The sequence below is a fragment of the Pan troglodytes genome, chromosome 18 (genome assembly GCF_028858775.2).
Source record: "Pan troglodytes isolate AG18354 chromosome 18, NHGRI_mPanTro3-v2.0_pri, whole genome shotgun sequence".
NCBI lineage: Eukaryota > Metazoa > Chordata > Mammalia > Primates > Hominidae > Pan > Pan troglodytes.
This window is the reverse complement of record NC_072416.2, coordinates 46,187,075-46,199,433: the sequence shown is the minus strand read 5'-3', so window position 1 is coordinate 46,199,433 and position 12,359 is coordinate 46,187,075. Positions and strand designations below refer to the sequence as shown.

At 45.2% G+C, this 12,359-nt stretch overlaps 1 protein-coding gene across 1 annotated transcript in view; it reads left to right on the top strand.

Annotated features, from left to right (window-relative positions):
- Nucleotides 1–12,359, top strand: part of ABCC11 (ATP binding cassette subfamily C member 11) — a 77,157-nt gene that overhangs the window by 36,223 nt on the left and 28,575 nt on the right. The window contains exons 13-18 of the mRNA XM_009430753.5: nt 2,210–2,334; nt 4,445–4,517; nt 7,301–7,504; nt 9,500–9,634; nt 9,708–9,804; nt 11,489–11,578. Of these exons, the coding sequence (XP_009429028.2) occupies nt 2,210–2,334; nt 4,445–4,517; nt 7,301–7,504; nt 9,500–9,634; nt 9,708–9,804; nt 11,489–11,578 (724 nt within the window). The remainder of the gene's footprint in view (nt 1–2,209; nt 2,335–4,444; nt 4,518–7,300; nt 7,505–9,499; nt 9,635–9,707; nt 9,805–11,488; nt 11,579–12,359) is intronic.

The following is a 12,359-nucleotide window of genomic DNA, read 5'->3' as shown; positions in this document are numbered from 1 at the left end:
GTTTCTTTTTTCTTTCTTTTCTTTCCTTTTTCCCTTCCCTTCCCTTTCCTTCCCTTCCCTTCCCTTCCTTCCTTTCTTTCTTCTTTTTTTTGACACATCCAGTCGGGAGTGCAATGGTGTGATCTTGGCTCACTGCAACCTCTGCCTCCAGGGTTCAAGTGATTCTCATGCCTCAACCTCCTGAGTAGCTGGACTACAGGCATGCGCCACCATGCCCAGCTAATTTTTGTATTTTTTGGTAGAGACATGGTTTCACCATGTTGACCAGGCTGGTCTCGAACTCCTGGCCTCAAGTGATCCACCTGCCTCAGCTTTCCAAAGTGCTGGGATTATAGATGTGAGCCACCATGCCCGGCCATTTCTCCAGTTTCAAAAAAACCCCAAACCCATTCCCCAGATCCTTTGGGGTCACACTGCACACCTTATAACGAACACTAAAAGCACCCATGACGCCTGCTATGCATTTTTGGTCACATTCCCTCAAGCGTCTTACACCAGCCCTTCCCCATGGAGCCCCAACCTCACCCCCTCCTGGGCTGCCATCTCTTCCCCCTTCTTCTTCTGCCCATTGTCCCTTGTTCCCCCAACACTGGGAGAAGTTTTCCTTCCTTTCTTTGGCTTTTCCCTCAGCTCCTTCTCCCAAATGAACATTGCCAAACTCATCCCCTCCTTGGAATGTGGTTATGTTACCAAAGCCAGCTCTCTCTTAACACATCAGCCACGTGCTGCATGTGGAATGGCCTTTCCCCGGTTTCTTTGCAACTGCAAAGAAGAAAGACTCCATTAAAAAAAATTGTAAAACTAGCTTCAGTACTTACATGCGAAGTCTTGTGCAAAGAGCTTTCCATTTTCCCCTTTAACTCTGGTAACCTCCCATGACAAAGGCATACTCACAATGACCCATTTACAGATGAGTACGTGAGGTTCTGAGAGGTGACTCATCCAAGGTCATACAGCAGGTAAGGGGTGAGCCAGGGCTGAGTCCCAGGTCCACCTGAGGTCAGAGCTCTGTTCTACATCACAGCAGCATTGCCTGGCAGCCTCCAGGCAAGACCACCTCCTACGTGCCCAGTGGTTTGTCAGTTTTCTATGTAAATGAGCCTGTCACTTTTCTTCTAATAAAGGAAGACAGAGATGCCATTTTAAAGTTTTGTTCTTATTCATTAAAGCTTGGCTCCAAACTAGAAGTAAACATTTTAGGGTATAAAAGAGAAAGGATTGAGAATGATGAGGTCCCAAGTCAGGGTGCTGGGGATGAGTGTCTATCTCTATTTGTTTTTAACGTGTTGTTTTGAACTTATGCAGAAAAGCAGGAAGAACACTACAGCAGGGATCCATATACCCACCATCTAGATGCAGCAGTTGATAGTTTTTGCATATTTACCTTACTATATAGACATATATTTTGTAGAATACTTTAAATTACAGAGGTTATAACACTTTCCATTCTAAATACTTCATCGTGATGTCCAAAAGTAAGAACGTTTTTCTACCTAACCATGATAACATTATCCTACCTAACAATAATAATTCCATAATACCCAGGCATGCTCAGAGATAGCCTGGAACTTTTGGTGTGCATGGTGAAGACCATGGAGGCACTGGCTGCCAGGGAATGGGGCTGGGACAAATAAGAGGAAAAAACGTTCACGCCTGTAATCCCAGCACTTTGGGAGGCCGAGGCGGGCAGATCACGAGGTCAGGAGATCGAGACCATCCTGGCTAACATGGTGAAACCCTGTGTCTACTAAAAATACAAAAAATTAGCCGGGCGTGGTGGCAGGCGCCAGTAGTCCCAGCTACTCAGGAGGCTGAGGCAGGAGAATGGTGTGAACCCGGGAGGTGGAGCTTGCAGTGAGCCGAAATCGTGCCACTGCACTCCAGCCTGGGCAACAGAGCGAGACTCCGTCTCAAAAAAAAAAAAAAAAAAAAAAGAGGAAAAAACGTATGGAGTGTCTTTAGTGCAGACCTTGGATTCAGTCCAAGCAGGACCTGGCTGGGCTTATCTCCAGCTGCTTCCACATGTTCTCATGGCCGGTCCCTGGAACTCGCTGGTGGGCCTGGTAGGGCCACATTAAAAGTCCCTTTTACCTAGGAGAGCCCCCAAGGTCCTGGAGGGCAGTGGGGCCCTGGGCACTGTGCCTGCTGAGCCAGGCAGGCTCTGTCCCTTGGCCCAATTGGTCCTGAGGCTGGACTCATTCTGCCGCAGATGCACTTGCTCGAGGGCTCAGTGGGGGTGCAGGGAAGCCTGGCCTATGTCCCCCAGCAGGCCTGGATCGTCAGCGGGAACATCAGGGAGAACATCCTCATGGGAGGTGCATATGACAAGGCCCGGTAAGCTCCTGGGAGGGGAAAGGGAGAGTACAGGGCATGTGGCTGGTCTGGGGGCACCTCCAGCTTCAAACGGTAACCTGACAACTGCTAACACTTGTGTGCTCCACTTAAACGCATTATCATATTCAACCCTCACTGTGAAAGAAATACCATCATATCAATTTTCCAGATGAATCAGCTGAGGCCCCAAGAGGTTAAATAATTTGCCCGAAGTCACCCAGGTGGTGGGATGTGATAGAGCCAGGATTTGAACCCAGTTGCTTTCAGAAACTTCGTGCTTAACTATTACGCTATATTGGCTCAAAAGTCAATACACTCTCCCCCTCCAATATTGCTACATTAGAACTTCATTTGTATTCATTAAATCTTGGCCCCTAAGTGAAAAGGAAAACAAATGGGAGCAATGAGGTTCTGTGAAAAGGAAAACAAATGGGAGCGATGAGGTTCTGTGACATAGAGGAAACCAGTTTGAATCTATGGCCCCATGGATCTCCCAAGTCTTGTCCATATCCCTCCTTTCCCTCTATGGCTTCTCCCTGCCCTAGAATTCTCGGGTTAACCTGCCCAAGACATGAGATTGAATGTCATGAGTGAAGCCTGTTCAGTGAAGGGTCCAGGAAAACTGCTCTGAATGCTACAGCTATGCTTCCAACTATGGTGGACTCTGACCTGTGACTGTTTGCTTGGTTTTGCAATCTGCCCCCGGGAACAACATAGATATGGAGGTGTAGGAACTGGCTGTCTCTGTCTAGTTGTCCTGTGGACACCTCACAATTATGTCCAATACCAACTCATGAGCACCCTGCCTGCCCAGCCCCATACCCCTGGCTTCTTTTCCCAAATTGTGCAACTCAGTTTAATGGCATGACCCAAACCTTGCACCCTGGGAAGCCAGATGTCTCCTCCTCTGATTTCTTCCACATCTAATTGGTAATTGGTCACCGATCGTGAATAAGCCTGTCTCCTACATATCTCTTGTGTTTCTATCTTCTCCATCTCTGCTTCTAGTTCATTCAGCCTGTGATCTCTTGTTTGAACAGTTCCCACTGCCCCTGCCCTTGGGTCCCTGTCTCTAATCTCCTGCTCTGTTCCACCCCGCATAAGATTGTCTCCAGGGCAATCATCCTAAGTCCCAGCTCTCATCTTGTCATTGCTCTTCTTTATGGTCTTCTATGAGACTGATAGAACTCATACAGAAGTTTTGAAATGTCTGTTAAAATAAAAATGCACCAACCCTTTGACTCAGCAAATCCACTGTTAGGTATTTAATGTGTAGATATTTTCACCCATGGAGGCAAAGACCCATATACAAGGATGTTCACACTGCATTGCTCACAGGAGCAAAAGAGTAGAAAAAATTCCAGTGTCCATCACTAGGGCACTGGTTAAATAATTTATGGTGCAACCATATAATGGAATACTAAAATGCCATTAAAACAATAATAACCTATACATGCAGTACCATGCAGTACACATCCATATACGAATAGATTATTTCTGAATAAATACATAAGACACTGTAATAGTGGCTGCTTTTTTTTGAGACGGAGTTTCACTTTGTCTCCCAGGCTGGAGTACAATGGCGTGATCTTGGCTTACTGCAACCTTTCCGCCTCCCTGGTTCAAGTGATTCTCCTGCCTCAGTCTCTCAAGTAGCTGGGACTACAGGCACGCACCACCACGCCCAGTTAATTTTTGTATTTTTTATAGAGACGAGGTTTTGTCATGTTAGCCAAGCTGGTCTCGAACTCCTGACCTCAGGTGATTTGCCCTCCTCGGCCTCCCAAAGTGCTGGGATTACAGGCGTGAGCCACCGTGCCTGGCCAAGACTGACTGCTTTTGGGAAAAGCAAATGAAGGTCAAAGATGGGAAGGAGAACTGCTTTTTATTGCATCTTTTTATTCTGGTCAAATATTTACTAAGAGTGTGTATTAATTTAAAAGAAATGAAAGAGGGAAGGAAATGAAAAAAGCCTTCAGTGTTATACCATTAAACACCATCAAGTCTAAATTTCTTAGCATGAAAATCAAGACCATTCCTTTCGACACTGGGAAGGGTGATGGGCGGGAGGGCTGGTCCCCTGTGCCTTATGGCTCCCTGTCCTTCACAGATACCTCCAGGTGCTCCACTGCTGCTCCCTGAATCGGGACCTGGAACTTCTGCCCTTTGGAGACATGACAGAGGTGAGAGGGAGGCGAGCCTGCCTTCTCTGTGTAATGTTGGTGCTCTTATGTTCATGCTGCCTCCCCAGGCAGGGAAGGGAGGAATCCCAGCTCTTCCTCCCAAAGCAGCTGGAGTTTTTCCTGCAGCTGCTGCAGGAGGAGCAAAGCTTCCCTCACTGAGGGAGGTTGGGGCTCAGCTTATAGAGGCACCTGGAAAGGAAAGTGGGTACCTTATCCCACAGAGATGGAGAGCTGACCTCAAGCTCCTTCTTCTGAAGCAAGAGCGGAGACCCTGTGAAGATGAGAAACGCTGCATCGCCCTTGCCCCACTCCGGCTGGTGCAACATCAGCCATGACCCTCAGGGGAAATTTCTGACTGTAATATTTCCCTGATAATTCCAATCTTTTACATCTGCAGCCACCTTAATACACATACGACCCTCACCAGAGATAAAAGTGGCATTGCCTTCTTGATATTAATGGTCTAATAATAGCTCAGTCTGTTGAACACTTACTACATGCAAGGTGCTATTCTAGTGACTTGAATGTAGTGTCTTAGGTGAGAGTCACGATAATCTCAATAACCTCAGGAGGGTAGTCTCTTAATTCTTCTTCTTCTTCTTCTTTTTTTTTTTTTTTTTTTTTTTTTTTGAAGGGGAGTCTTGTTCTCTGTCTGTCACCCAGGCTGGAGTGCAGTGGTGCGATCTCGACTCACTGCAACCTCTCCACCTCCCAGATCCAAGAGATTCTCCTACCTCAGTCTCCTGAGTAGCTGGGATTACAGGCATGCACCTCCAGGCCTGGCTAATTTTTGCATTTTTAGTGGAGACAGGGTTTCGTCATGTTAGCCAAACTAGTCTCAAACTCCTGGCCTCATGTGATCCACCCAGCTCGGCCTTCCAAAGTGCTGGGATTACAGGCATGAGCTACTGCGCTTGGCCTGTTCTTCTTCTTTTAAAGCTGGGACTATAAATCCTTGATGGCAGAGAGCTCAATGATCTTATTCAAGGTTGTTTCTTCAATAGGAAGAACAAGGTCTCATCTGTAAAATGGCATAAATAAGAGTACTGACCTGATCGGATTGCTTTGAGGTTTAAATGAGTTAATACAAAGTGTTTTGACTAGTGCCCGGCCTAGAGTAAGTGTTAACTATTATTGTAAGAGCACAGTAGGCATTGAATAGTGTTTGATGAATAAGTAAATGAATGAATGGGGAAACTGGGCTTTGGCCAGATCAAGCAGGTTGTCCAAGGTCACACAGTGGTGACCTGGAAGCATGGCAGGGACAGGAGTTTTCTCTGCCACCATTTCAACTCTGATTCTTCTCTACAGAGACTTCAAGCAGTCAGGATAGAACAGGAACTAGCACTTACACTCCAGCTCCCACTTCCTCAGAGCCTCAAGGAGGGATGGGCCAGCTGGCAGCTGCCTGGAGTGCTAATCTGCAAAACATGCTCAGTAACTTGGGTTTCCACCCTCAACTCCTATCACAGCAGGTGCCGTGTGACATGGTCCTTCCAGCGTCAGTAAAGCTCCTTGCAGCCATTGTAGCTCTGGTCTGTTGAGTGGGTGCACACAGTGCAAATAGTCTTTGACGACACCTCTAACCCAGGCCAATGGTCCCACAAGTTGACAGGTGCTGCCAATGGAGATTAAAAACCTGAATAAGGCCAGGTCCACTGTAACCCCAGCACCTTGGGAGGCCAAGGTGGGAGAAATTGCTTGAGCCCAGGAGTTTGAGACCAGCCTAGGCAATATAGTGAGACCTCATCTCTACAAAAAAAAAAAAAAAAAAAAAAGAAAGAAAAAAGGTTTAAAAACATTGGCTAAGTGTGATGGCACCGCCTGTAGTCCCAGCTACTCAGGAGGCTGAGATGGGAGGATCGCTTGAGACTGAGAGGCAGAGGTCGCAGTAAGCCATGATTGCTGGTGCCACTGCACTCCAGCCTGGGCAACAGAGGAGACCCTGTCTCAAAAAACCAAATAAATAAAACCAGAATAATATGTGAGACAGTGCTCTGACTTGGGAATAAGTGACTTATTTTATTATCTGAATTTTTAATAGTTTAATATTTGCCTCCTAGAAGTTGATAGGTTTAGAAAAATTGTATCTAAGTAAGAGTTACAATTTTTTAAAAGTCATATATCTTTAAATTTAGATTCAGGGGATACATGGAGGTTGTAAGATTTTTAATTAATTGAGAAGCAATTTATTCATCCCCTACTAACCACGTTTTGAAAAATATTTTTATTGATGCATAATATTTGTACATGTTTTTTGGGTACCTGTGCTATTTTGTTATATCTATAGAATATGTAATGATCAGGTCAGGGCATTTAGGGTACCCAGCACCTTGAGTATTTATCATTTCTATTGTGCTGAGAACTTTTCAATCCTATCTACTAGCTCTGCTGAAATATACAATACATTGTTGTTAGCTATAGTCACCCTATTCTGCTATCAAACATTAGAACTTATTCTTTCTATCTAACTTGATGTTTGTATCCATCAGCCAACCTCTCTTCATTCTCACCTCCCTTCCCTACCCCCAAAAATCCTTTCCAGCCTCTGGTGTCCATCATTCTACTCTCTACCTCCACGAGATCAGCTTTTAAGCTCCCACATATGAGTGAGATATATATGTATTTTTAAGTCCAGAATGCCAAATTATCAGGTATCCTGGAGTGTGTGCATATCTTGGTCTGTACTGAGGGGGTTCTGTCTGCTACATCTGCCTACCCATTTGAGCACACCCGGCTGTGCTCACTGTCTGGACATGGTGCCTTTTACTGCCTGTCTGCAGATTGGGGAGCGGGGCCTCAACCTCTCTGGGGGGCAGAAACAGAGGATCAGCCTGGCCCGCGCCGTCTATTCCGACCATCAGATCTACCTGCTGGACGACCCCCTGTCTGCTGTGGATGCCCATGTGGGGAAGCACATTTTTGAGGAGTGCATTAAGAAGACACTCAGGGGGAAGACGGTCATCCTGGTGACCCACCAGCTGCAGGTTAGCACCCTTCCAGGGCTCTGACTGTGATTGATGGATAATGTAGATCCTCAAGCCTTTGCCATTTCAGAGTGTGATTCAGTAACAGCCTCCCAGCAGCTGTCCTCATCTCAGGTTAGACTCCTCCACATTTGGGGAGGGCTGTAAAAAACTTGAATTTCCTCTGCTTTCCACACAAAGCAAACAGACTGGTAGAAGATTTTTGTGCTGGTAAAAATTGAGAACAAATTTTATGGTCTCCTTTATCTTCAAAATTTTTTGAGTAGACCCCTGCTTTTCAAGTTATAAAAAATGAAAACAGGCCGAGCACGGTGGCTCATGCCTATAATCCCAGCACTTTGGGAGGCCAAGGCAGGAGGACTGCTTGAGACCAGGAGTTCAAGACCAGCCTGGGCAACGTAGAGAGACCTCCCATCTCTACAAAAATTTAAAAAATGAGCCAGGCGTTGTGGTGCATCTGTGGTCCCAGCTACTGGGGAGGCCAAGGTGGGAGGATGGAGCCCCAGAGGTCAAGGCTGCAGTGAGCTGTGAGTGCCACTGCACTCCAGCCTGGGCAACAGAACAAGACCCTGTCTCAAAAAAACAACAACGAAAAATCAATCAATAAAAAAGAAAAGAAAAGAAAAGAAAAAGAAACCAATCTCTCAGAAAAGAATTCCCCAAGTCTCCCATTGTTAGATTGAGAGCCATCTCAGTGTGTTTTCTTACCGATGATGACCGCAGTGCAATGACTGCTTCTGGTGGTGCTTCTCCTGGGTCATTTTCCCTTGAATATTTTCATATATGGCATTGGCCACAGTGCCTTATTATTTTCTCTCCCCCTTCTTCTTCTGTTTCTTTTTCTCTCGCCCCTTATTTTTGCTTTACTATTTTTTTTTTGGTATAAAATATTTAAGACCTAAACAAGGTTTAGAAAATAATTAATAAAAACCCATGTATCTACCACCCAGATTAAACAATAAAACATTGATTCCACTCTCCAATTCTGTTCCAGTTCTCCCTTTCTGCTCTCCTGACTTTGTTGTTTATTGTTTCCATGCATGTCTTCATACTTCTACAGCATATGCATGAATCTCTAGACATGAAGAAATTCCTTTTGCATATTTTTAAACTTTATAGAATTTATTTTTTACTTTCTGTGTCCTTTGGTAATTTCATTTTTTCCCTCAACATTATGTTTTTTGAGATCTTCCATGTTGATACTTGTAACTTTATATATATATAGATATATATATATATTTTTTTGAGACAGAGTCTGACTCTGTTGCCTAGGCTGGAGTGCAGTGGTACAATCTCAGCTCACTGCAGCCTCCACTTCCCAGGTTCAAGCAATTCTGCCTCAGCCTCCTAAGTAGCTGGGACTACAGGCACACGCCACCACACCTGGCTGATTTTTGTATTTGTAGTACAGATGGGGTTTCACCATGTTGGCCAGGCTGGTCTTGAACTCCTGACCTCGTGATCTGTCCACCTTGGCCTCCCAAAGTGCTGGAATTACAAGCATGAGCCACTGCACCCAGCCTTATAAGTTTATTTAATTCTCCTTGGTATAGCATTCCAATATCTGAATGTACCAGAATTTATTTCTCCAAGATGAACAGTTGTTTCTTATTTTTCACTTCTACAAAAAAAAAAATACTTCAGTGTACATCCTTCTACGTGTACCTTTGTACACATGTTTGAGAGTTTTTTCGGGTAGGGTTTTAGGAGTCAAATTGTTGGTTCATAATTCTTCAAAAATCTTCCATGTTACTGAATAGGTCAAATGGTTCTCCAAAGTAGTTGTACCAATCTACAATCCTGATAGTTAAGTAGAGTTCCTTTTGCCTCAGACCATCACCAACACTTGGAGTTGTCCAACTTTTGAATGTTTGCTCATCTGTTGGTATGAAATAATATTTTATCATGGTTTAAATTTACATTTTCCTGGTGAATAGTAAAATCAAACATCTTTCCATGTGCTTACTGAAGCCTTTCTTTCTTTTGACTGTCCAGTACTTAGAATTTTGTGGCCAGATCATTTTGTTGGAAAATGGGAAAATCTGTGAAAATGGAACTCACAGTGAGTTAATGCAGAAAAAGGGGAAATATGCCCAACTTATCCAGAAGATGCACAAGGAAGCCACTTCGGTGAGTCCTGCCCCACCGCCCTCACTCCCCACGGTGGATGCACGTGTACTCAGGGCCTGTGCTCTCTCCCCAGGACATGTTGCAGGACACAGCAAAGATAGCAGAGAAGCCAAAGGTAGAAAGTCAGGCTCTGGCCACCTCCCTGGAAGAGTCTCTCAATGGAAATGCTGGTAATGGTGTGGGAGACAGAATAAGAATGTCTGCATGCCTGCCTGGGTCCTCCAGAGGTCCCAGTGTTTCCTCCTCGACCCCAGACTGGGCCATGTCCCTCAGTGTCTTGAGACCCTAAGCATTTACATACACAGGTTCCAGATCCAAGTAGTTGAGGGCCATGGGGTGTAGACTGATGGGCAGGAGGCCTGAAGGATCCAGGAAGTGAGTGTTGTGGGGGGCACAGCTAAGGTTGTACATCAGAGGAAGGATGGGGGTACCTTTGGCTCTGAGTGGCACAGATTTAAGACTTGGCCAGGCATCTAGACATTCATTCATTACACACTGCAAGAGAGTAAATATTGAGAGCAAAGGTATTAGGGATCAGAAATGAATTGGGTTTAGCCCCTGATGTCTGGAAGCTCATGGCTTTGCTCTTGTCTGGGGCAGAGTAGCAGAAGGGAGCGACTTCCATTTTTCAAGTAAGACAGTTCTGGGTTTGAATCCCAGCTCTGCTGCTTACAAAGCTGTGTGACCTTAGCCATCTAACTTAACCTCTCTGAATTCTCGGCAAAAGTGGAGATGATGGTACTTAACTCCACAGGGTTGTAGTGGAGATTAGATGAGGTCATATATAGGGAAGCCGCCTACACAGTACCTGTCACATTGTAGGCTCCTGTCTCCAACTGAGTCTTTTTTTTTTAGACAGAGTCTTGCTCCGTTGCCCAGGCAGGAATACAGTGGCTTGATCTTGGCTCACTTCAACCTCTGCCTCCCAGGTTCAAGCGATTCTTGTACCTCAGCCTCCCAAGTAGCTAGGACTACAGGCACACACCACCACACCGGCTAATTTTTGTATTTTTAGTAGAGACCGGGTTTCACCATGTTGCCTAGGCTGGTCTCGAACTCCTGACCTTAAGTGATCCACCCACCTCGGCCTCCCAAAGTGCTGGGATTATAGGCATGAGCCACTGTGCCCGGCCACCAACTGAGTCTTTTTGAAGAAAACCTACTCCAAAAATTTCCATCCTGGTATAATTTCCCTCAGGATTAAAATTCCAGAAAAAGAGCACCCTTCCCCAGGAAATACTGGGGTGTCGTTATTAGAAGGGAGAATAGCAGGCAGCAGCAGCAGACAGTCACTGTCGTGATGTTTGTTGTTATGATTATCATCAGAAACATCTATGGGCATCTCCAGGTACTGGTCTTCAGGCCAAGCTCAAGGCCAAGAGTCCACCTGGGCTTGTGTCAGGGCTGTTTTGTGAAGCATTATCTCAGAAGTGTATGGCTGCAGGGCATCTTAGCAAACTTCTCGGCTTTCCATTTCTTCGGACAAGGAAACAGAAGGGTTAAGTGATTTGCCTGATGTCGCACAGTGTCATAGTGACAGTTCTGAAACCTAGGTTTTCTGGTCCCAGGTGGTTTTCTTCATTCTTTCCTGCGTTTCTCTCAGCCCATCACACACGTGAGACCCCGCAGTCCCTCCAGAGTTTATTGAATGGCTAAGGATGGATCCCTTTCCAGGCTCTGGAGCCCAGGTCAAAGGTTTCTTTCAGTAGAGTCTTCCATGAAAAACCTTAGACATAGGTGGGGCACTGAAGCTGGAAAGTGAAAAGCTGGCACAGGATCGAAGCCAGAGACAGAAAGAAGCAGATCATGTGATTGGCAGGCATACCATTTTTCTCTTCTTCTACCCTGACCCAGTGCCGGAGCATCAGCTCACACAGGAGGAGGAGATGGAAGAAGGCTCCTTGAGTTGGAGGGTCTACCACCACTACATCCAGGCAGCTGGAGGTACGGTCCCCATGCCAGCCCAGGGCTCTCTCTTGGAGCAGCCCTATCCCTGGAACTGGGTCAGATTGGAACACGTGAGGTCATGTGAAGTAGAGGGGTCCAGAGGAGCCATGGTATTTATTGGCCTAACTTGCAAAACCAAACTCTACTCAGTTATAGCAACTCTACCACCAAAGCCAAGGTTGGAAGTTATATTTTCATGTATACTCATTATTTCACTGTTTTTCTATTTTTTAATAAAAAAAATTAAAAAAAAATAGAATAGACATGGGGTCTTGCTATGTTGACCAGGCTGGTCTTGAGCTCCTGGCCTCAAGCAATCCTCCCATCTCAGCCTCCCAAAGTGCTCCTGCCTCATTATTTCAGTGTTTTTCAAACTCTGGGCTCTGCTCCCTTAGCAGGTTTTACAATCAGCTGAGTTTATCATGAGCAGCACTGAAAGACATGAAATAGAATCGGAGAGAAAATAGCAGCCACATCACAAAAGGTCACAGTGGTGGGACTTTTATTTTGGTGTGATTTAAAATTTCTTAATTTTTATTTCTTAAGGCAGGCAGAGGGCAATTAGAAGTTCAAAGCTACTGCCTTATTAAATGGTATATATCATCATGTATATTTACTGTACAATGTTGTAAACACAAAACTCAGTATATGGTGCTGTACTTATCAAGTAATTTAAGAGATTTTTGAGAGTAATTTTTACTCCATGAAACTTTTTACTCATCGTTTACATTGGAAGCTGACCCTTGTGTAAGATGTCTCCTGTCTGCATGCCTGGGGG